The sequence below is a fragment of the Dermacentor albipictus genome, chromosome 2 (genome assembly GCF_038994185.2).
Source record: "Dermacentor albipictus isolate Rhodes 1998 colony chromosome 2, USDA_Dalb.pri_finalv2, whole genome shotgun sequence".
Taxonomy (NCBI): Eukaryota; Metazoa; Arthropoda; class Arachnida; order Ixodida; family Ixodidae; genus Dermacentor; species Dermacentor albipictus.
Window position 1 is genome coordinate 169,564,150 of NC_091822.1, and position 21,528 is coordinate 169,585,677.

Genomic DNA, 21,528 nt, shown 5'->3' on the forward strand with positions numbered 1-21,528 from the left:
CATTATCGGAACGTATGCATGAACACCTGCGAATTCCTTTGTGACACAAGAAGAATATCCGGTTAACTTGCTTAAATAATAATTGATACTTCATAAAGTTGCAAGACGAAATTTAATTTAATTTATTACCTTCAAATTCGCTGCTCTTGAGTAAAACGCACATTTTACTCTGAAGGAAAAAAAGAAGGAAGTCTCAAAAACTAGTCCACTTCAAGTTCTTGGTGCAACTTGCACATTACTTTCTAAGCTCCAACGTTCAAATTGTACCAATCCCTTGTTTTTTATACAACTGACGTAACCACCCGATTCATGGCCAATCTCCCACTGTGGGTATGCGCCGCAACAACAACAACAACGACAAAGACAACAACTTGCCATATACTTTCTCTCCTCTACCTTGTGTCTCCTCCGGCTTTTTGACCAATCTACCGTCGTGGGTACGTGCCATGGTACAGGCAGCAAGCATGGAAGCAAGCAAGCGGGGTCTTACAGAATACAACCGAATGCCTTGCTAAATTCTATCTTTTCCTTATTGTGTAGTTATTGTAACATTCATTCTTTATTCGTTCGATCTAACTTTACTGATTTTATTTTAACAGGTAATTCTACGTTGTACAATGTTAAGTCCATGACTATTCGAAACTTCATTCATCATAAATTGGAATAATCCTTCGATTTCTTGGCCAAACCCCCATTGTGGGTAGTAGCCACATACGTGATAGAAAGAAAAAGAAGCAGCGTTGAGCAGGGGTTGCAAAATTACCTTGCACACGTCAACACAAATAACATAATAGCCACAGACGCTTTAGCGAACAACGATACGGGGGGCGTAGGCATTTTCCCGCTTTCGCTTGGCTGGTCATTCTCTTTGAGAATGCCGTATTCTACTCCCCTTGTTGAAGCCGAGCTTTTGTCAATGATTCTAGTGCTGCGGAAACTCCCTTTGAATGCAACCAGTATGGTTATTATAACAAATTCCCTTTCTCTCTGTACTTCGCTTACAGCTTCAGCCAGTTCACCAGCCCTAAAGACGTTTCTAGCATTAGTTTCTCCACAGCTGAGTCTTGTAGAACTATTGTGGGTACCAGGTCACTGAATAGACCGATAATATCGGTTATTCCAGAAGTGGCACACGTAACGGCGATCAGATATTGAAAAGTTTAAATTTATTGAGATATCATTGGAACAATAACATCATGGACTGATTTTCAGCCCCTAAAATTTCCATCGAAAGTATAGTGGTGTCTATCAAGACAATCGGGAGTGTTGATCGCAAGAATATCTTACACAGGGCTGGTTTGGCGATATTGCTCCCTGTGCCAATTCATCATAGAAATGGAAACCGCAGAACACTATCTTTTATTATGTTGCCGGTATAAATTACTAAGAAAAAGACTTCTCCAAATTCCGCTTGGTAAATTAGGCGTAATCTTATTAGAAACAGTACTGAATCACGGTGCCTCGGTATTGGCCTTTAGCCACGGGGACGTCTGATTCCGTTTGTGGTTTCGTTCAGTCAACAAAACAAATAGCATTTTAAATTCCTACTTTTACAATTATCTTTGTGGTATTTGAGTGTTCAATCACAGCATTACTATAGCAAACTGTACTGTTTAGGAAAATTATTAATCTTTCTGGTTTGATTGCTCAATTGCAGACTAACTGTGGTTTCTTGAAACATTATGCAAAAGCCCGCATTCTTGGGGAATCCCACAGGGTGGGTACGAGCCATACTTTAGGGACATCATCATCGTCGTCATAATCGTCGTGTTGAAGAGGAGGTTAACGATTTGCGGAGGTGTGGTCACGACGGGTGACTGGACTCGGGCTCACGGAACCTCCACAAGGCCGCAGCCTAGCTGCCCGACCACATGGGGACTGAGCGTGAGGTGAGGTGGGCGGCCTGTCGATGACCAGGAAGCTGCGGCGGCGCTCGACCATTCTAAGGCGTCTGCGATCGTCGCTGTGTAGCCTTCGCCGTCTGAACCTCTCTCAGCAGGAGAAACCTACGACCGGTGAAGTATCTCTTAGTACGTCAGCATTATTACGGCACTTCACACACTCCCCGGGGGCAATAGCTATCGATCTATTACGGCGAAAGCCGTAATAGATCGATAGCTATAATAATAGATAATATATTAGATATATTAATAGATGAATCTCTATTAAGCCGAAAGCCTTGTGTGTCTCATCCGTCAATCGACCTTGAGCGAAAACCCGCCTACGACACGACAGGTGTAGAAAGACTACGAGCCCTCGACCTTCGCAGGAAGTCGAACCCATGACCTTTGGAGCCTATGCAAGCGAAGGTAATATAGAGTTAGGGCACTCGAATCCACGGCCTTTGGTCCTAATGAAGGCGATGTTAATTACGGCGCGGTTAATTAAGTTATAGTTAATTAAGTCATTCGAACCCGCGACCTTTGGTGTTATTGAAGCCGACGTTAGTTAATTCACAGATAATTAATATGGAGTTAAGACACTCGAACCCACGACCTTTGGTGGGAGTGGAAACCACGACCTTTGGTGGTAATTGCGGAGAAGTTAAGGCGTAGATAACTAAAGTGGAGTTAATTAAGGCACTCGAACCCGCTAGCTTTAGTAGGAGTCTGACCCTCGACCTTTGGAATTAAGAGGGGTGACTAAGCGAAGCAGACGAAGCGAGTTAAGTGGGTGCTTCTTTAATGCATCGGCACATGCGCTTTCACCTTCAAGTCATCTTAGTGATACATGCGACCCTGTGAATGGTCCGTCTGTTCGTCCGTCCGTCCATCCATACGTCTGTCCGACGCTACAAGTCGGACAGACGACGCTACAAGACAGACGTTTATAAGACAAGATCGACGCTACAAGACAGACGTTTACAAATTTATACGTGAATAAAAAAATTATTCTTTTGCACTGTTTGTTAAAATAGCCTTTTTAAGGAGTTATTTCTTCGGCTCTCTTTCTTTCTCGTTGGGCTTCGTTTTCTAACAGACTGAGCTAGAGGATGCTTACGTTGTCTTCCGATCGACATCGGGCAGTTCGATCACGACGCGCAGATCACGACCGACTGGATTCGGATCGAGGCTCGACCACGATCAAAAGTGACTGCGTAGCAGCAACCGATCGGAGTTGGCTCGATCGCGATCGAAAGTACCCGTACACTGAGAAACAACACCCGTGCGGGGGGAGGGGGGGGGGCATCCAGTCAGTACATTTAACGAACACAATCTGAAGCTCTGAAGTCAACTACGTGACAGTGTTCCATCCCCGCCGAACTGGTGAATACCACAGAGATCGCTGCACCAGCATCGAGGCAAGCGCTTACCTAAACATATGCCGGAAGATGAAATGCCAGCGAGCAAGATGTCAACACCCAAGCAAACAGGATGTCTCACTCGGCGCTCAAGCACACACGTACGAGGCCGTCAAGCAAAGCGCGAGGGTTTGGGCAACCAATTCAAACAGATCGTGGCGTAAGCACGCCGCACTAGCACAAAAAAAGTAACTGTAAAGTGACGAGCGAACTGACGCAAACGGCGCTCAAGACGCCTTCGTAGGCTTGAATCGCAAGGCGCTAGGACGGACGTGCACGCACTGTGATCGAGTGCCAGCGCGCTCAAACGCGAGCCCATACATACACCACGTCCGCTCAGTCTCGCAAGGAAGGAAAGTGGGGAAGAAGCGCGCCATATGCGTAGCGCATATGGCGCCGAGGGGAGGGTAGGGAGGGGAAGGGGTGGCGGCGGCATTGTACACCGACAGCTGCTGCGTATTGCGCGGCCACGCGCACCCTACCTTGAAAGCGATCTGCGTCGGGGGCTGTCTAGTTGCGACGGCGGTGGCATACCTTTGCGCGTGCTGCGTTCTCGCCGCTCAGTTTGCGTTGGAGTGATGGTCAGCACGAAGGTCACTTCGCTCGCTGCTGCTGCCGCGCTTCCTCACGCCAGCGTTTCGACAGCGAGTGTCCGCGGTCGTCGAGTGTGAGATGTAGTACATGTTTGTGTACGTACATGGTGTTACATGTTTGCCGGTGCGCGCTGACACCACGCTTGTTAGTTTAGATAGTAAGCGAATGTTTGCCAGTTTGTGCGGCGGATATATCTACTACTATGACTTCGTACAGCTGCCAACGCATTTGCCATCTCAATCGACGGTTCATTTCGCGGGCGAAACTGCGACATTTCGTTCAGTACGTTATCAGTGTGACGTCAGATTCGCTTTATGTGTCCAGTTGACGAAACTGAATGTGTGACTCGCGTCGCTTCCGCGCACTGCAGGGAAGGGCTACTCCCAGCATGGCTGCGACGCGAGGCCTTCTTCAGCTGGCGTGTTCGCTGTGGACGACGCCTCGGCGTCTGACTTCGGGGAGCTTCGCGCTGTGCCACGCGATGGTGTCTACGAGCAGGAGAACGTGCATGGGTTGGCGTCGACACGGAGTCGCCCGTTACTGTAGCCAGCCGAGGTACGTAATTGCTTTGTATAGCGACTTTGCCGAAAGAATTTACGCGAATTTCGTGTTCGGACATATTTCAATACGATACAATATATTTCTTTAACATCATAAGGATGTTGAATGCGCCGGCAAAAAGCCAGTCAGAAGGCTTGATGAGACCAACGCACCCTGCAGAGGCTCGGCAGGGTTACAAGAGAACATACAAAAATAATTTGGAGGACGCTTAAGCTTCGCCGTTAAGAGTGGAACGCGATAGCATTAACAGACCCCTGACTGCTTTTCACGCTTCCAGGTAACTGCAGCTTGTAACCGTAACCGTGACGTTTACCAGGAAACGCTGGCGGCGAACGCTATGCAGGAAGGCAAGCTTTCCTGTAGAAACGCGGCCTCTTGCGCGGGCCGATCTCCTGTAATTGTTTCGCACTCTTAATATTTCAGTCTGAGTAGATCTAACTTAAAACGTATGCGCTGTCAGTTTCTTTTTCATGTAATGTGATTTGTTTTTGGGCTGTCGTTCTCAAAATTCCAAGGAATAACTTTGTAAAGACCCGCCGTGGTTGCTCAGTGGCTATGGTGTTGGGCTGCTGAGCACGAGGTCGCGGGATCGAATCCCGGCCACGGCGGCCGCATTTCGATGGGGGCGAAATGCCAAAACACCCGTGTACTTAGATTTAGGTGCACGTTAAAGAACCCCAGGTTGTCAAAATTTCCGGAGTCCTCCACTACGGCGTGCCTCATAATCAGATAGTGGTTTTGGCACGTAAAACCCCATAATTTATTTTTTTTAACTTTGTAAAGAATGAAAGACAAGGTATGAGCAACATTGGTTATAGGAGAGTGGTTAGGTGTGCTTGGTTAGGAATGATATTTTGCGAAAAGAAGGCCGACGCTCGCTGGACGCCGGACGCAGGAAATCGGCGCCGACGCCGGATTTCCTGCAACATAAGCCCTTAACGCTATCGCGTTAAAACAGCATGAAAGCATTTCCAGAGAAAAAGAGCTTTGAGATAACAAACAGAAAATAACGAATCTGGCAATGTTTAGGCATCCGTTCATCGATTGAGATTCCTTGTTTAATTAATGCGAAAGAGTGTAGCACATTTGACAACCATAATTTGCATGCCACGCCGCCTGTGGGATTAGCTGAGTGAGCTATGTCGAATGCTCGGTTGCCATAGCCGGATGTTTGAATCCCGCTAAGAGGGGTTCTTTTATTTTCTTTTTTTTCTTTCTTTTTTTATAATGGTGAGCTTGAAATTCACCTCCTCCAGTGCACAACATCTGCAGGCTTGGTTGGAGCGATGCCTGTCACCGGCATAAGGTGCCGAGGGCATGTCGGGCTATACTAATTCAGGTACAACCAAATTAGGAAGGCCCACTAAGCTTCAACATAACACTCCCTCACCAGAACAGGAATTGCTCTCCCTGATGCAGTATTCGGCCACCCCCTCTCACATGGCTTACTCAATTACCAAATGGCCCTCAGTCCCTAGCAGCTGTGGAGCACCTGACCAAGGCGGCGGTCAGACTTGTAACGCAACAGAGGATGCTAAGAATCTTTGGATCCGGACATGCCGCCTATCGAAGCTGACCTTTGCAAAGTTTAACACCCGAACCCTCTCGAGTGAGGCTAGCTTAGCAGGACTCTTTGATAAATTATCAGACATTGCTTAGGATATCATCGGCCTTAGTGAGATTAGAACTGGCGAGTCTTATACATTGCTGAATAACGGACATGTCCTCTGCTATAGAGGTCTCCTAGATAAAAAGCAATACGGGGTAGCATTCTTAATCCATAAGGACATAGCGGGCAACATTAAAGAATTCTACAGCATTAATGAGAGGGTAGCTGCAGTCGTAATCAAGCTTAATAAGAGGTATATATTAAAGGTAGTACAAGGCTACGCTCCAACATCCAGTCACGATGATGAGGAAGTAGATGAGTTTTATGAAGGTGTTGAATTAGTGATGAGGAAAGTGCAAACTCAGCATAATATAGTAATGGGCGACTTCAATGCAAAATGTGGGGGAAAAGCAGGCTGGAGAACAAGCAATTTGCAACTGCGGCGTCGATTCTAGGAATGCTAGAGGAGAGATGCTGGTGGAATTTGCAGGCAGGAATAAGCTGTGAATAATGAACACCTTTTTCACGAAGCGTAGCAACAGAAAGTGGACCTGGAAAAGCCTTAATGGTGAAACAAGAAATGAAATTGATTTCGTACTTTCTGCTGATCCAAACATAGTGCAGGATGTAGAAGTGTTAGGTATCGTAAAGTGCAGTGATCATAGGTTAGTGAGGGCTAGGATTGACCTCAATTTGAAGAGAGAACGACCAAAATGGGTCAAGAAGAAACAGGTCAACCTTGAGGCAGTAAGGGTAAAAGTAGACAAATTCAGGCTGCTACTTGCGAACAAATATGCAGCCTTAGAACAGGGTGATGATGATGACAGAGCTAATGAATGAAACATAACTAGGTTGGCTTCAGATGCTGCAATTGAAGTGGGAAGCAAGGCACCAAGGCAACCAGTAGGCAAGCTCTCCCAAGTAGCAAACGACCTCATAAAGAAACGACAAAAAATGAAAGCGTCCAACTCAAGAAATAAGATACGATTCGCGGAACTGCCAAAACTGATCATTCAACTATAACGTTATAAAGACCGAAGAAGCCGTAAAAAATGGACGCAGCCTGAAATCAGTGAGAAAGAAACTTGGCATAGGACAAACCAAGATGTATGTACTAAAGGATAAGCAGGGTAATATCGTCAGCAATCTCGAAGTTATAGTAAAAGCAGTGGAAGAATTCTATACTGACCTGTACAGTACCCAGAGGAGTCAGGATACCTCAATTACAAACAGTAATGAACAGGATACAGAAACTCCTCCTATAACTAGCGATGAGGCCAGAAGGGCCCTGTAAGACATGAAACGAGGAAGACCGGCAGGAGAAGATGGAATAACAGTCGATTTAATTAAAGGAGGAGGAGACATATTGCTTGGAAAACTGGCGGCTCTTTATACGAAGTATCTATCGACTGCAAGGGTCCCAGAAAACTGGAAGAACTCAAACATCATACTAATCCACAAAAAGAGAGATGTTAAAGGATTGAAAAAATACTAATCCACAAAAAGAGAGATGTTAAAGGATTGAAAAATTATAGGCCCCTTAGGTTACTTCCGGTATCATATAATATATTTACCCAAATTGGGATCGAATTCGCAGCCTCGAGCAATGAATGTAATTGCCACAACACTACCGGGGCCGTTAGAGCAGTGCTGGTCGCTTCCGTAGTGAGTGAGTGAGTGAAACAACTTTATTTTGTCCACTAGAGACGTAAGCAAACGCCACGCCACCTGGCTAGGCCCACTCGGGGACCATCAGGTGGAACCTGACGGCCCTGTCGCGAGCCCTCTGGACTGCCAGGGTTTGAGAGGTCTGATCCTGGGCCCTAATCAGCTTCTTCATTTCCTCTTGAGTGAAAGGAGGACCGGCAGAGGCGCAGCCCCACAGGACATGTTCGAAGTCCGCATAGTCACCACACAGAGGGCAATCCGGGCTTGGGAACCGGTCGGGGTACATTGTGTGTAGCGCTGCGGGGCTCGGGTAAGTGCTTGTTTGCAGTAGTCTGAGAGTGACTGCCTGGGCCCTGCACAGCGAGGAGTGCGGCGAAGGTAGGACTCTTCTTGACAGATAATTGTATTTGCAGATTTCGTTGTACGAGCAGAGAGGCTCGGGTCGCCCAGGAGAGGACGCGTTGCCCAGCGCACGGTCAGTCAAACCTCGTGCAGCCGAGTGCGCCTCCTCGTTGGGGTTGATCAAGGCACCCTCAATGGTCCCAAGGTGCGCAGGGAACCAGGCCAAAGAGTGATGTTTCATGTCTTTGGCACTTTGGATGATACGTAGGGCCTGGGGAGCCACCATTCCCATCTGAAAGGCCCTGACAGCGGCCTTAGAATCCGAATAAATCGTGTCATGTACACTGTCCGCCAATGCAAGAGCAATAGCAACTTGCTCTGCAACGCTGGAATTAGAAGTGCGGACGGTAGCGCAGCTAAGGATTTTAGCATCCGTAGCATCCGCTTCCGTAGTGTCATCCTGACGCTGCGATGATTTAAAGCGGCTGTGTGTCCGCATGCTCTACGTCACTTGTCTGGTTGGCAAACTTGTGCGGTGTTTCAGAATTGGCGGAAGCGTACAGTAGCGCGCTTAAATTTAAATTGATACAGTTTGACCGTAGCTGCTGCCGTGTCTATAGTGGTAGCGTTCCCTTGCCTTCTTACGTAGCTTTCTCCCTCACCTCATATATGCTAGCGGCGACCGACTTTTCTCTACCTCTTTATCATTCTCTCTACCTCCCCATATGGACTGTTGCACGTTAGTACAAAGGTAAGCGCTGCAGTTAAGAATTGCTTTTGGTGGGGGTCACGGATAATTACAGCAGTCGCGAGGGTATTGTGAGGACGCCCAGGGAGTTCCATAGGGCATTGTGGCGACAAGATGGAAATGTCCAAACGAGTTTTTTCGCCTCGCTTTCCTACAATCTCATGCTCCTTCCATGTGTATGGCAGAAACGCGGCAGAAGTGGTAGAAGCCCGTCGCATTACCATGAGAGCAGGAGGAAAATTAACATGTCCGCATTAGAGATTAGTAAGAGGCGATTAGAGGTTTGGTGGCAGAAAAGTGGGGAGACCACAAACAACTTAAGTGTACTAAAACGAAGTTCCCAATAATGGTTCAGAAAGTTTGATGCTGGGAATTCTTTGGGCTTTTCTTTTGTTTAAAGGTAGGTAGGACATTAGGCAAAACAAGAACAAGAGCTCGGTGGCGCAACCCACCACCCCGTTTCAAATCAAACGCTCATAGCCATGGCATGCATCCACCCACGCACCCACCCACGCACCCAAGCACGCACCCAAGCACGCACGCACGCTCGCTCTGAACTACCTCCCGATGCGGCGCGCATGACAGCGACACAGCAGTGGAAAAGTCGAAGGAAGAGGCAAAGGAAGCTTCGCTTAAAAAAAAGAAAAGTAATCAAACGGCACGCAAATATCCTCGCTGCCACAAATATGTGCCTTCGAGTGCATCGTTCCTTGATTAAAGTGTCTGCTCGGTCGGCCGCACTCCGAATGATCCTGGATCGGGGAAGCAGTAAGCTGGGCCGATCCCGGAGGTAGTCTACTACGCGGTTGCGTGGGTCACGTGGCTCCTCTGGTGGCGGTCTCCGCGCATTGCCAGGCAAGCACGTAATCGGTGTTACGAAAAACACGGTGCAGATGATTAACAGTCTTATATGCAGCGTTTAATTAATCGCTTCTAGAAAGCTTCGCTTTGCATAAACTCAAACGAGTGCGTTCGGTGTGCATTTGATTGATTGATTGATTGATTGACTGATTGGTTGATTGATTGATTGATTGATTGATTGATTGATTGATTGATTGATTTTCAGGAGCGGAGCAGTGCGCCTCTCTTACACTCTCCACGAGTCGGAAGACGCCACAACTGCGTCCACGCTGCCGCCGATTGTAGCGCTGCACGGACTGTTTGGCCGCAGGGAGAGCCTGACCGCTGTTTCTAAAGCGCTGGCCGCTGCGACGGGTCGTAACGTAATACACATCTGTATCACTGCTTATTTTTCTTTTTCTTTTTTCGCCTGTTGTGCGTCAAATGCTCGCTGTGACCCTTAAAGCGATATTTATGGCGACTCCGAAATGAATCGCTGCAGTCAGGCACGTACCCACGGGGGGCGCGGGGGGGGGGGGCACCCTCGAAATCAGGTGGCGTAACCCCCCCCCCCCCCATCCGCCCACACCATCACTCCTCACACACATTCCTAAACCTCCGACAAATCAATCTACTCGGCGGTCAACATTTTGCTGCCTTTTACAGCGAAAGCAGTGTATATCTAACTTCCGTAGTTCTTTTCGGCGTCCGTCAACAGAAAAAATCATCCTGTAAGCCCATCCTGGTGATAGTGCAAAAAGGGTCCAAGATCAATGGCACATACCCCTGTGGACTCAGGAACTATATATAACTCGCCTTTCGGAATCTTCGGGATGGACCCACGTATGGGGAGCGCTTAACCCCTCTTTCACCTCCACCACGGGTCGGCCCGCCATGGCACTACCTTCGGGATGGACCCACGTATGGGGAGTGCTTAACGCCTCCTTCACCTCCACTGTGTGTGGGCCCGGTATTGCAATATCTTCGGTATCGGCCTACGTATGGGGAGTTCTTAACGCCTGCTTCACCTCCACCGTTGGTGGGTCCGGTGTTGGACTATCTTCGGTATCGGCCCACGTATGAGGAGGGCTTAACGCCTGCTTTATTTTTGCTGCGGGTCGGCCCGACGTTGCACTACTTTCGGGATTGGCCCACGTATGGGGGGTGCTGAACGCCTGCTTCACCTCCGCCGCGGGTCGGCCCGATATTTCACTGTCTTCAGGCCGACTCGCAGCGGAGGTGAAACACTTTGCTTTTCCTTTGAGAGTTTTGACTGTAGTCAGCTTTCGCAGCCATTTCATCTTCACAGAGTGGAATGGTTGTCAATTTTTTTCACTTCTTTTGGATGGCGGTAGCTGGCGGATGGCGGGGTGTGGAGGCCAGTTCTCTCATCGATTCGGCGCCCGCGCGATTAACTCAAGATGAATTCGATATGGGATTTTCTTTTTGTTTTTTTGAAACTAATCGTCATATTTTAATAGATGCATATTTTACGAATGCACGGAGCGACTGATTTTTTAGGCTTCTTTACAGCCACGTTATCATCCACAGTGGTTGTGACTAACAGCAATCGGACCTCACGATTCCCCTTCTCGTCCATCCACGATTCATGTATACTATTGTCGGCTCACTATTACCATGTGTCCGGCGCCCTTTGGCCGAACTGACCCTTGCGCCAAGAAAACCTATTAACTGAATCGATTCACTGCAGAGGAAGGAAAGAAAGGAAAAGAAAGTATGTGTAAGCAAAATAACAATTATAAATAACGATGAACAACACGCACTGCAGACATCACAACACAAGTCACAAGCATGATGTGTGTCCCTTCAAGGTTTTTTTTTGTTGTTTTTTTACAGCGAAGCTGTTTACCTGACGGACCGGTATGAATGAGCCGTATGCGTGGTCTTTAGAGGGGGGAGCGTGTATCTGGGCGGGCTAACGTCCGTAAAGTGAACAAAAAAGATGGCGCCACTGAATGGTCTCGTAGGGGGTACCTGGGCTGGCTAACGGCCGTAATGTGAACAAAGAAATGGCTGTGGCTTAGCTAAGGTTAAGCCCAGGATGCGAAGCATACTAGCCTTTATTTTAGATGTTGATCCACTGTTTAGCCTGGTGAACTGCTGTTGCTTGGCTATATTTGGTTCGGCTAGACGAAGAAACAACTTATGCGTTACTCCGCTTCGCCTTCAAGATTGGAACGCGACAGCGTTCCCGTCGACCCGCCAAGGGGTGTACAACAATGGGCTACGGCGCAGCGACTACGCGCCCCGCATTGGACGCGGTGAGCGTCGAGCAACGCAGCGTTCGGCCAAGGTGGCTTTGGTTCGGCGCGGCAACGAAATGTGCGCCTGAGCAAGCGACGCGAGCCTGAGCCTTAGAAACAGCTCGTTTCTAAGGCAAAACCGCATGCACTAGAGGCGCTTTTGTACCGCTTTGAAGCATCGTACTCGTGGCTCAGTGGTAGCGTCTCCGCCTCGCACTCCGGAGACCCTGGTTTGATTCCCACCCAGCCCATCTTGCAAGAGTTGAGCCAAAGCCACCTAGAAAATCAGTCTCTGTAGCACGCCGCAACCTTCGCTTCTCATTCCAACGAGCAGCTCTGTCTCCAGGAGGCATCTCACCTCGTGAGTGTCTAGCAGAGGCAAGCGCAGCTGCTTATAAACCGCCGCGACGCCGCGAGCGACGGCGCGAGTTGGAGCCTCGTTTCTCCTCTGTCGTGACGTCACAGTGTCACGTGGTATTGACGGCGACACCGCCGCGCCTGAGGAGCTGGGTTGAGCTCTTGCAATATGCTTCGCATAAAAAAAGCTAACGAGCGATATAGTACAGCGTAGAAGAAAGGACACGTGACTTCACCGCGCGCCAGGCGTGTGCTGTGGGGGAGTGCACCCGCGCTGGCCGCCGTTGCCGCCGGCTGCGTCTGCTGCCGTCTGCCCTCGATACAACGGCGCGGCAGTTGTGGCGGGAAAACAGGGATGTGCGCCGCGGTAGCCGCCGCGGTGTCTGAGAACTGGAATGTGCATTGCAGAGGTAGAACACTGCAACAGTTGCAACTCCAACAAAAATGGGGAAAATGGGAAGACCGCGCATTTTGCGCACGGCCGAAGAAGAAGCCGTGATGACCATAGCATCGAAACAAGATAAATAAAATTGATATATAGATGTATACGTGTGTGTGAATGTATGATTTATAATGGGAAACCTCATCACTTAAACAGCTTCACTGACTAATCCACCACCATATGAATGGTTTGGTCCTTAAAACACTTTTAGTTTCACTATAGGACCGGTACGTTGTTGCTTTTCGGTCCCGCCGTGTCACTGACATCAGATAAGAATGTAAGAACCCTACCAAGAGAACATTTGTCCTTCTCCTTCTGCATAATCAATAATAAACGGTTGCGTTCGTTTTTTAGTATCAGAGAAAAAAATCTGCCGCTCGAGGTGTGTCAAAGAACCTAACACTGAAAGGGAGACTAAGAAGCACTAAACCAGTTTAGGCTAAAGTAGTAATTTTCAGAAGTATATATTTTCTTATTTTCGCGGTAACATGTTCATTGTTGGCAAAGAAAATGAATACTCAACTTTAGCTTCTTTTATTAATGAACCGTTCTTTGAAATTTTTCCTAGATTCCTGGTTGCCGCCATGTTGGGCTTCCAATGAACATTTCTTTCTTTTTTCAGTTTGATGCGCAGTGGCGTCAAATTAACATGACCACGAAACACCGAACGCATATCCGTACAACCGTTTTCATGCATACGAATCGACTGTAGCGCCTTGCGTACGGTTGTTACGGATAAAAAAATTGCGGCGTGAGCAGAACATTAAGGCGGGACCGAAACGCTTCCGCAAGGCAGTTTGCTCTAGCATAGCCTGCTTTCGCGCTGCGCAATAAATCAACTGCTACTACAGTAAAGTTGCTCTTGCATAGGCAATCACTCACTCATTCACTCACTCACTCACTCACTCACTCAATCAATGCTCTTGCACAGGCACTCACTCACTCACTCACTCACTCACTCACTCACTCACTCACTCACTCACTCACTCACTCACTCACTCACTCACTCACTCACTCACTCACTCACTCACTCACTCACTCACTCACTCACTCACTCACTCACTCAATCAATCAATCAATCAATCAATCAGTCAGTCAGTCAGTCAGTCAGTCAATGCTCTTGCACAGGCAATCAATCACTCACTCAGTGACACAATCAATCACTCAATTAATCAGTCCATGCTCTTGCACAGGAAATCAATCACTCACTCAATCAAACAATCAATCAATCAATACTCTTGCACAGGCAGTCAATCACTCACTCAATCAAAGAATCAATCAATCAGTGCTCTTGCACAGGCAATCAATCACTCGTTCACTCACTCAATCAATCAATCAGTCAATGCTCTTGCACAGGCAATCAATCACTCAATCAATCAATGCTCTTGCACAGGCAATCAATCACTCGCTCAATCAATCAACCAATCAATCAATCAATCCCCTTGCACAGGCAATCAATCAATCAATCTATCTATCTATCTATCTATCTATCTATCTATCTATCTATCTATCTATCTATCTATCTATCTATCTATCTATCTATCTATCTATCTATCTATCTATCTATCTATCTATCTATCTATCTAATCTCTACACGCAGGTGTTCGCTGTGGATCTGCGCAACCACGGCGACAGCCCCCACACGGACGACATGGACTACGCGCTGATGTGCGCCGACCTGGAGCTGTTCTTGCATGACCGGGGCCTGCGCAGGGTGGCCTTCGTAGGACACAGCATGGGCGGACGGGCGGCCATGAAGTTCGCCGTCGCCAAGGTCAGCGAGCGCCCGCGTCACACTTCGGTGATCGTTCCTCCAATTTAGACATTCAGCAGTGCATCTACTCAAAAGTGCCGAACGTGTTCGAAAGGGCACGTGGCTCGTGTATTTGACAACTTGGAAGCGCCTCACTCGCTCGAAAGACTGCCACTTGAGGAGTTCTCTTGAACGTGCATGCGGATGCACGCCTTGTGTTGCGGACGCTCGAGATGCCGCTTCTGCCAAGCGCGCTGCAAACATGCATGTGGCGTTTCGCGTGGCGCAGGCTTTATTAGTATTTAATGAATGTGTGGCTATGTTTTCTTTGTAGTCTTCCTAAAAACAATAATCTACTCCTTATTTTTCATTATAATACTGTTATTTTATTAGCCTTTCTTCGTATTTCTTGCCTTTCACCCTAAACATCTGGAGGGATATGCCGAGTTATGCTACAAATTTATTATAACCTCTTCCTCTTTCAGTAGTCTCTCTCTCTCTGTTTCTGAATTGAATGGGCAGTGCGCGCACGTTGCCGTTTCTATTAAAATAGCCAAGTTGCGTTATCGCGCGGAAACTGTTGAAGGACATAATGCGACGGCCGATATCTCCGGCAAATCTGTTCGCTACATTAATTATTTTCGTTCACAATCCTTCGTGAACATGTTTTGAACGACGTGCACGCAAGACCGTCATTAAAAAGGAAAATTGGGTTGAGAAGTGCGTGTGCGTATATATATATTAGTGCCGGCGTAGCATGCTTGTGCTTGATTGGCTGAGTATCGATCGCGCGTGTTGCATGTGCTGCCTCTACAGGTTAGCCCTTGTTCAGATTTGTCCAAATTTAAACGATGTACTGAGGCTGCTGGGGTGCCGACGGCGATACGCCCTTGCTCGACAACTTGGTTGCTGATGCAGTTCAAACTCGGGGAAATAACGGACCACAGCGATGTATATCTCTCAGAAAGTATTTATTACCCTCGTAATCTATATACTCCAAGCAGATCAGCCAGCTGTGCAAAATACCACTGAGATATACCTCGAAAATAACGCACTTTTGGCTGGGGTATTTCCTTTATTTATTCATTTGCTTAAAATACTCTCAAAGCCCAATGACGTTACAGAGAGGTGTGGTTGCACATTATACAATTTGCGATACAGCAGTCTGAAAAGACGAATGATCCTGATTGCCGGAGATCGAGGCGGGAAGGTGGCTCCATTTTGATGCTTTCTGGGGCAGCAATTGGAGTAGAAGAAAATGTTCGTACGGCAACTTGGTACTTGTGTCTTGACGTTGTGCTCGTTTCGCGGTGACATGTAAAGGGGTGATACAAAAGGGTAATTTTAAAAAAATCTGGGTTATTATAGTAGATTTTATGAACGAGTGGTAACAGAGTGGGTTTCCTTCTTGATGATAGGTCTGGCAGGTTAAGGCTAGTTTGGACGGCGGAGATACCGCCATCTTGGTTTATACGGGCGGACACGGCGTCTAGCGCTGCTGCATACACGTGGATGCTGATGTCCACATGTGGGAAAAAGATGCAACAAAGTGACGGCAGGGCACATCGTAATATACTATAGACACTTAAAACCATATAATGGTGTAAATCGGTCTATAACTCACACCCAATTACATCCTAAAAAGAGTGTATAGGCGTGCATTTTAAGTTTATTTACACCCTTATTCACATTTGAGAGTGTAAGGGTGCGAGTTGTACACCAATCTGCCCCCTTATATACATTTAAGGATGTAAATTATTTTCCAGCATACGTATTCGCGGGCGCCGGCAAGAAGAAAGAGAAAAATTATTCAATTAAGGTGGGCCTTAGCCAGCGGGCTCTATATAGCCTGATCCTGTGTACTCTGCTCTAGCGAAGAATGTGGGTTTATAGGATAACGAGAACAGATAAAGAGGCATGCATAGAGTTGTATCCCCAATCCCGCAGCAGTGCTTATGATGCCTTGGACCACTTCAATGTTGTGTACACATATTTCAGAAACTTGCCCTCAACGTCAGCATTGCACACTGAGGGAAGGTATTGTCCGCGAAGACATGTGGGGAATGTCGATGCGGAACAGGGAAGTAGAATCTGGGGGCCGGCATTCTTTTGGTGGCCAGGTGCAAGGCGATCACGAAAAAAGCAAAGAAATACGACCTTTAGAAGGCTGGAAGGACTGCGATTACCGCGCACTTTAAGTTAGCGTCTGGAGATCAGAAAGAATCGCACGAATTGAGGTCAGTCAATGTAGATGCTCCAGCATGCTCTGGATCTTGTCCTCTTCGGTACCTTCAGTCCATTTCTCTTTCAAGGGTACCACCGTGCTTGTCGTAAGTTCGCCAATTGTATTTATTGTTCGGGGCAGCGGTGCGGTATGAGGCGTAGTGTTGATGAACCTTACACATTGGCTGGAATACTGTTCCCTCGGCATTCTGACCGTCGAATGCACACACACTCTGCCTTGGATGCAGCAACACAGCAGCAGGGAACGCTGCATCATACGAAACGACTGCGAAGAGCGCCGCATAACTCGCTTAATGCAGCGTCTGCGGTTTACAGTTGTACGCGCGCTATAAGAAGTTCGCTTCCTGGCTCGGTTACGCTAAGTCTGGCGTCGTTGACGGCGGCGCGGTCAAGGCATGGTGCCAAAAAACGGCCGCCGGCGCAAAGAATAAAAGCACGTCAAAATGTTCAGATTTAGTAAATTTTTCTTATAAGTTCCTCTAAATGAAGTAAAGTAATGGCGTTGAAAAGAAAACTTGGCACGTTTCGGTCTGAGTGGGAATCGAACCCGAGCCACCGGGATGCGAGACGAGCACACTCCCCCGGCACCACGACGGCTCCACGGTTGCGCCCTGCTATAAAGGTATGCCTAGTGCGCGCCTCTTTGCACGCGTCACGTCACAGCCATGCGGTTGCATAAAAACGCGCCCTAAAGATTGCGTAATTGGTCACGTGATGGCGCAGCCAGAGGGAGGATGTGGCACCACATCATGCGTGTATAAAATGAGCGCGTTCATGACTTTCCGAGATCTACAAATGGTGTAACGCTTTTACACTGCCACACGTAATTTTTTTCTCTTCTTTCTTTCTTCTTTCTTTTTTTTCGTTTTTTTAACGCGTTCTTGTCGCTCCAATTCATGTTCTCGCAGCCCTCTGTGGTTGAGCGCCTGGTCGTGGTGGACATCGCGCCGAGCGCCCTACCGCAGGCTCTGGTTAACGTATGGCTGCCTTGGCAAATAAACGCGATGGAAAACATCTTGTCGTTGCTGTCACCGGACATGAGCCTCGATCAGGCTGTTCAGCTGGCCGACGAATACCTCAGCAGAGAAGTCACCGTGAGTAATAGCCCTTCTCGTGAAAGAGCATTCAGCCGAGCTCGCGCTGGGCTGCTCATAAACGTTGGTCAATTGTGGATTAAACCGAATGCTTTCATTTAGACCCGCATAACCTAAACAGAAGAACAAAAGAGCGCTCTCTGTGTTTACATTTGCTGTCATGTTTGCTGCGTCATGCTGTCGCGTTATAAAAATTCGGAAGGTGTTTCTTTTCCTTCCTTTTTTTTATTAGATGTATGGTGCAGGAGATGAAGACATCATGAGTGATGCCTGTCATTCTCCTCTTATTTCACCTTTAAATTTTTCGCTCAGCCTAGGAATACGTAGCAAACATGAGTCTGATAGCGTGATCTTTTGGGCGTAGTATTGATCTATCGCAGCCAGCTAGCACTGGAAGAGACACAAGAACGAAAAAAAAAAGTAAGAAAACTGACGACGAAGCGCTTGGTTTGTACATCTAACTTTGGCACGTGACTTGGTGACTTTCCAATACGTCTTACTACATCAATACCTCATGCGTGGGCACATGCTAATAGAGACACATGCCATAGACGAACTTGCCAACTCTCCCGATATTTTGCGTAATCTTTACGAGTCGAGGTTCGTTTCACAATTTTACGAACATGTTGCATCAAGTTCTACGAAAAAAACAACTTGTGTTCGCGAAAAGGTTTAGCCAGTCGGTCTCCGAAGCTCCCGTAGGAAGCCGGCTATCTGTATTAGGAAGCAATGGAAGGTACGTTCGGCTTGATGTGTGGGCCAAGTTTTAAATATAGTATGTTAATTAGGGGTATATCGGGGATAATTACACAGCACTCTACTTTTTTTTGTCACTTCAGTGGCATTATATGAAGTGCGTAGAATGTTGCCCGTTGTCCTGGGAGACCTGGACGTAACACCGCGTTTACATTAGGAGGAAATGGCGGAGAGGTTTTTTTTTTTTTGACAGTTGCGCGTACCATGTTTAAAAGTTTAAAAGTTCCGATGGTAATTGGGCTGTCATTCTGGAAGCTCACAAAAATTTTATTTCTCTTTCTTTCTTTCTTTCTTTCTTTCTTTCTTTCTTTCTTTCTTTCTTTCTTTCTTTCTTTCTTTCTTTCTTTCTTTCTTTCTTTCTTTCTTTCTTTCTTTCTTTCTTTCAAGGTTTCAAGGTGCCGTTGTGTAATCGTCATTCGACGTTTGTACTATTTTCCCGGCAGAAACCCTACGTCCGCAGCTACTTGCTAGCGAACCTGCGCAAGGGACCTCGTATGTACGAGTGGCAGCCCAACCTCAAGGTCATCAGACAGAACCTCGACATACTTGGCGATGCTCACTACCTCAACAACGAGGTCTCTCACGTCGAAGCACTGTTCATCTCTGCCGACAGATCTATATACATCACGTAAGAGCACGTTGTCTGTTGTCCTCTAACAAAAGGGATACGAGAACGGTGAATGAGTATCATTAGAAGCTTCTTTATTCTTAATGTTTTTAATGAAAGTTACTAATTAATGTTTAGTCTGTTACTTTTTTGTTGCTTTCATATCTTCTGTTTGCTTTCAGTTCACATTTCACCGTAGCGTTCTGCAGTAGTATGTCAGACATATCGCTAGGCTAGCATCTCTTGCTCTCTCTGGTTGCCTTCATTGCGCACTCTGCCCAGCATAATACGACTCACGGCTGTCACCGCGGCGTTTGCGTGACGAAACGTTCGGCACGTTTGCGTGCGTGCCGACCGTTTTATGCGTTGCTGAAGAAGGGGAAGCCCAGCCCTCGCTCGCACCCAAAGGTTATTGAAGGATGCGGGTGTAGGGGTGAATTTTTAACAACCGGAAATTCAGCTATATGGGAAACCGAGAATTTATCGTACCTGGTGTAATTTCTATAGCACTGTGTCGTTAAATTGCAGAACAGCTGCCACCACTGAACAGCCAACTTCGAAATAAACGGAACACTTTAGAAGGGGCTGATAGTTAATTTGTCTTGACAGTTATGAATTTGTTGGCGTGTCTAGTATTGTGAGATTTGAACCTTCTACTTTTGCCAATATTTTGGTTAATTTGTACTCACGTTTGTCTCACATTATAATCATAAATGGAGGGTTCAACTGCAATCTTTTCTTGGATTTGGAACCATGGTCTGCATGGGAGTTGTAACCGATTACTCTACTGTTCAAATGACCATAAAATGAAACTGAAAAACTGAGCACGGCACTGTGTCGGGACACCCTTGGTGTCTCAGCGAATTATTTAGCAGGGACTATCTAGACATTAGCGAGAACGAGATCAGTAAATTTGTGCGCTAACGCTGTTGAAGGCATCCCGAACCTCCCCACTGCAAAAAAAAAAAACTCAGAAAGAAAGGAATTTATGCTAGACACCTGGAAATAAACAAATCAGCATCGCGAAAGTTGTGGTCCAGTAATTGCAAACGTTATCGCAAGCATGCCTGAAATGGGTCTCTCCCGAGAATTCTTAGCACTCACGTAGGAGCACAGCCCCTGGAATACAGTTGCACCTTGTAGAGTGCAGTTTGCGAACCACCGATACAAACGTGCAAATTTTGTCTTGCGCGTGCACTGTGGTTTAGCTTGGGCAAACCGAGGCTGCTTCGTCTTCGCAGTGACGAGGATATGAAAGCCATCAAGCAGACGTTTCCCGAAGCACGCGTCGTTACCGTAAAGGACTCCAACCACTGGGTGTACAACGACAAGAGAGAAGAGTTTGTTGACTTGGTCAGGGACTTCATGACAGCGCGTCGCCCGGAATCACAGCTGAAAACTCTGTCCGCCGCTTGAATGAGGAAGAACAAGGAGGACAGTGCGAGACGCCATCGCGAATTCGGCGCTGCTGCGCGCCGAGCTACAGAATCAGTGTGTCGACAAAGTCGAGGCCGTCGACACCCATTTCCACCCATTACTGCGCGCGTTTCGTGTAGTCTCCATCACTCTTCCACAATTTTGCTTCAGAATAGAAGTGTATTGTCGATGGTTGATGTAACGGCGACGTAAGAGGCAGAGGGCTCTTCGGTCGGTGTTTCACTCAAGTGTGTCATTGAAGATTTGATGTAGCGCTGAAGCAATGTGGAGAGCTGTCTGTGATCATAAACTATTGCCACCCCGTCTTATGTCTTTATGTGTGGTCATATCTATTGGGAACACACGCATGATATAGGCGTATATATGTACAGTAATCCAACGCTTTCCCCACCTTCCCACACCTATTTCACACGCGAATAAAATTCCTGTCTGTGATTAGGTTGTTGAACATGAGGAAAGAGCCCGCTGACAAGTGCGTCGTCGGAAAAAAGATAGAACGGAACAATCACATGTGCCTTGTCAAGTATCTGGGCTCTTCCACGCAGTATTGTTTAGTTTAAATGCGCTCACGTGGACGAGAGGAGAAAGGAAGCAATATATATGAAAAGAAAGACTACGTCCAATTAAGGGATTTCGATAAAACACTCTGAGTCCCCAAAAAATAAAAAGATGTTATGGGGTTTTACGTGCTGAAATTACGATTTCATAATAGGGCATGCCGTAGTGCGAGACTCCGGAATAATTTCGACCACCCTGGCTTCCTTAACGTGCACCTAAATCTAAGTACACTGGTGCTTTCGCATTTCGCCCCCATCGACATGCAGCCACCGTGGCTGAATGAATGAATGAATGAATGAATGAATGAATGAATGAATGAATGAATGAATGAATGAATGAATGAATGAATGAAT

The 21,528-nt window shown here is 47.2% G+C and overlaps 1 protein-coding gene across 3 annotated transcripts; it reads left to right on the forward strand.

The window, feature by feature from the left end:
* The first annotated feature begins 1,752 nt into the window (after positions 1-1,752).
* Positions 1,753-20,922, forward strand: LOC135900909 (sn-1-specific diacylglycerol lipase ABHD11-like). 3 transcript variants are annotated; one of them, XM_070534424.1, is made up of 7 exons: positions 1,753-2,030; positions 4,266-4,450; positions 9,890-10,046; positions 14,327-14,500; positions 17,632-17,817; positions 19,017-19,201; positions 20,422-20,922. In XM_070534424.1, exons 2-7 carry the CDS (start codon positions 4,284-4,286, stop codon positions 20,594-20,596), a joined length of 1,044 nt encoding a protein of 347 aa, XP_070390525.1. In that variant the 5' UTR covers positions 1,753-2,030; positions 4,266-4,283; the 3' UTR covers positions 20,597-20,922. The 3 variants fall into 3 exon arrangements, with proteins under 3 accessions (XP_070390525.1, XP_065286594.2, XP_070390526.1); XM_065430522.2 differs by having other exon boundaries at positions 1,754-2,015; XM_070534425.1 differs by lacking the exon at positions 1,753-2,030 and adding an exon at positions 8,147-8,280 and having other exon boundaries at positions 4,311-4,450.
* Positions 20,923-21,528: the final 606 nt, after the last annotated feature.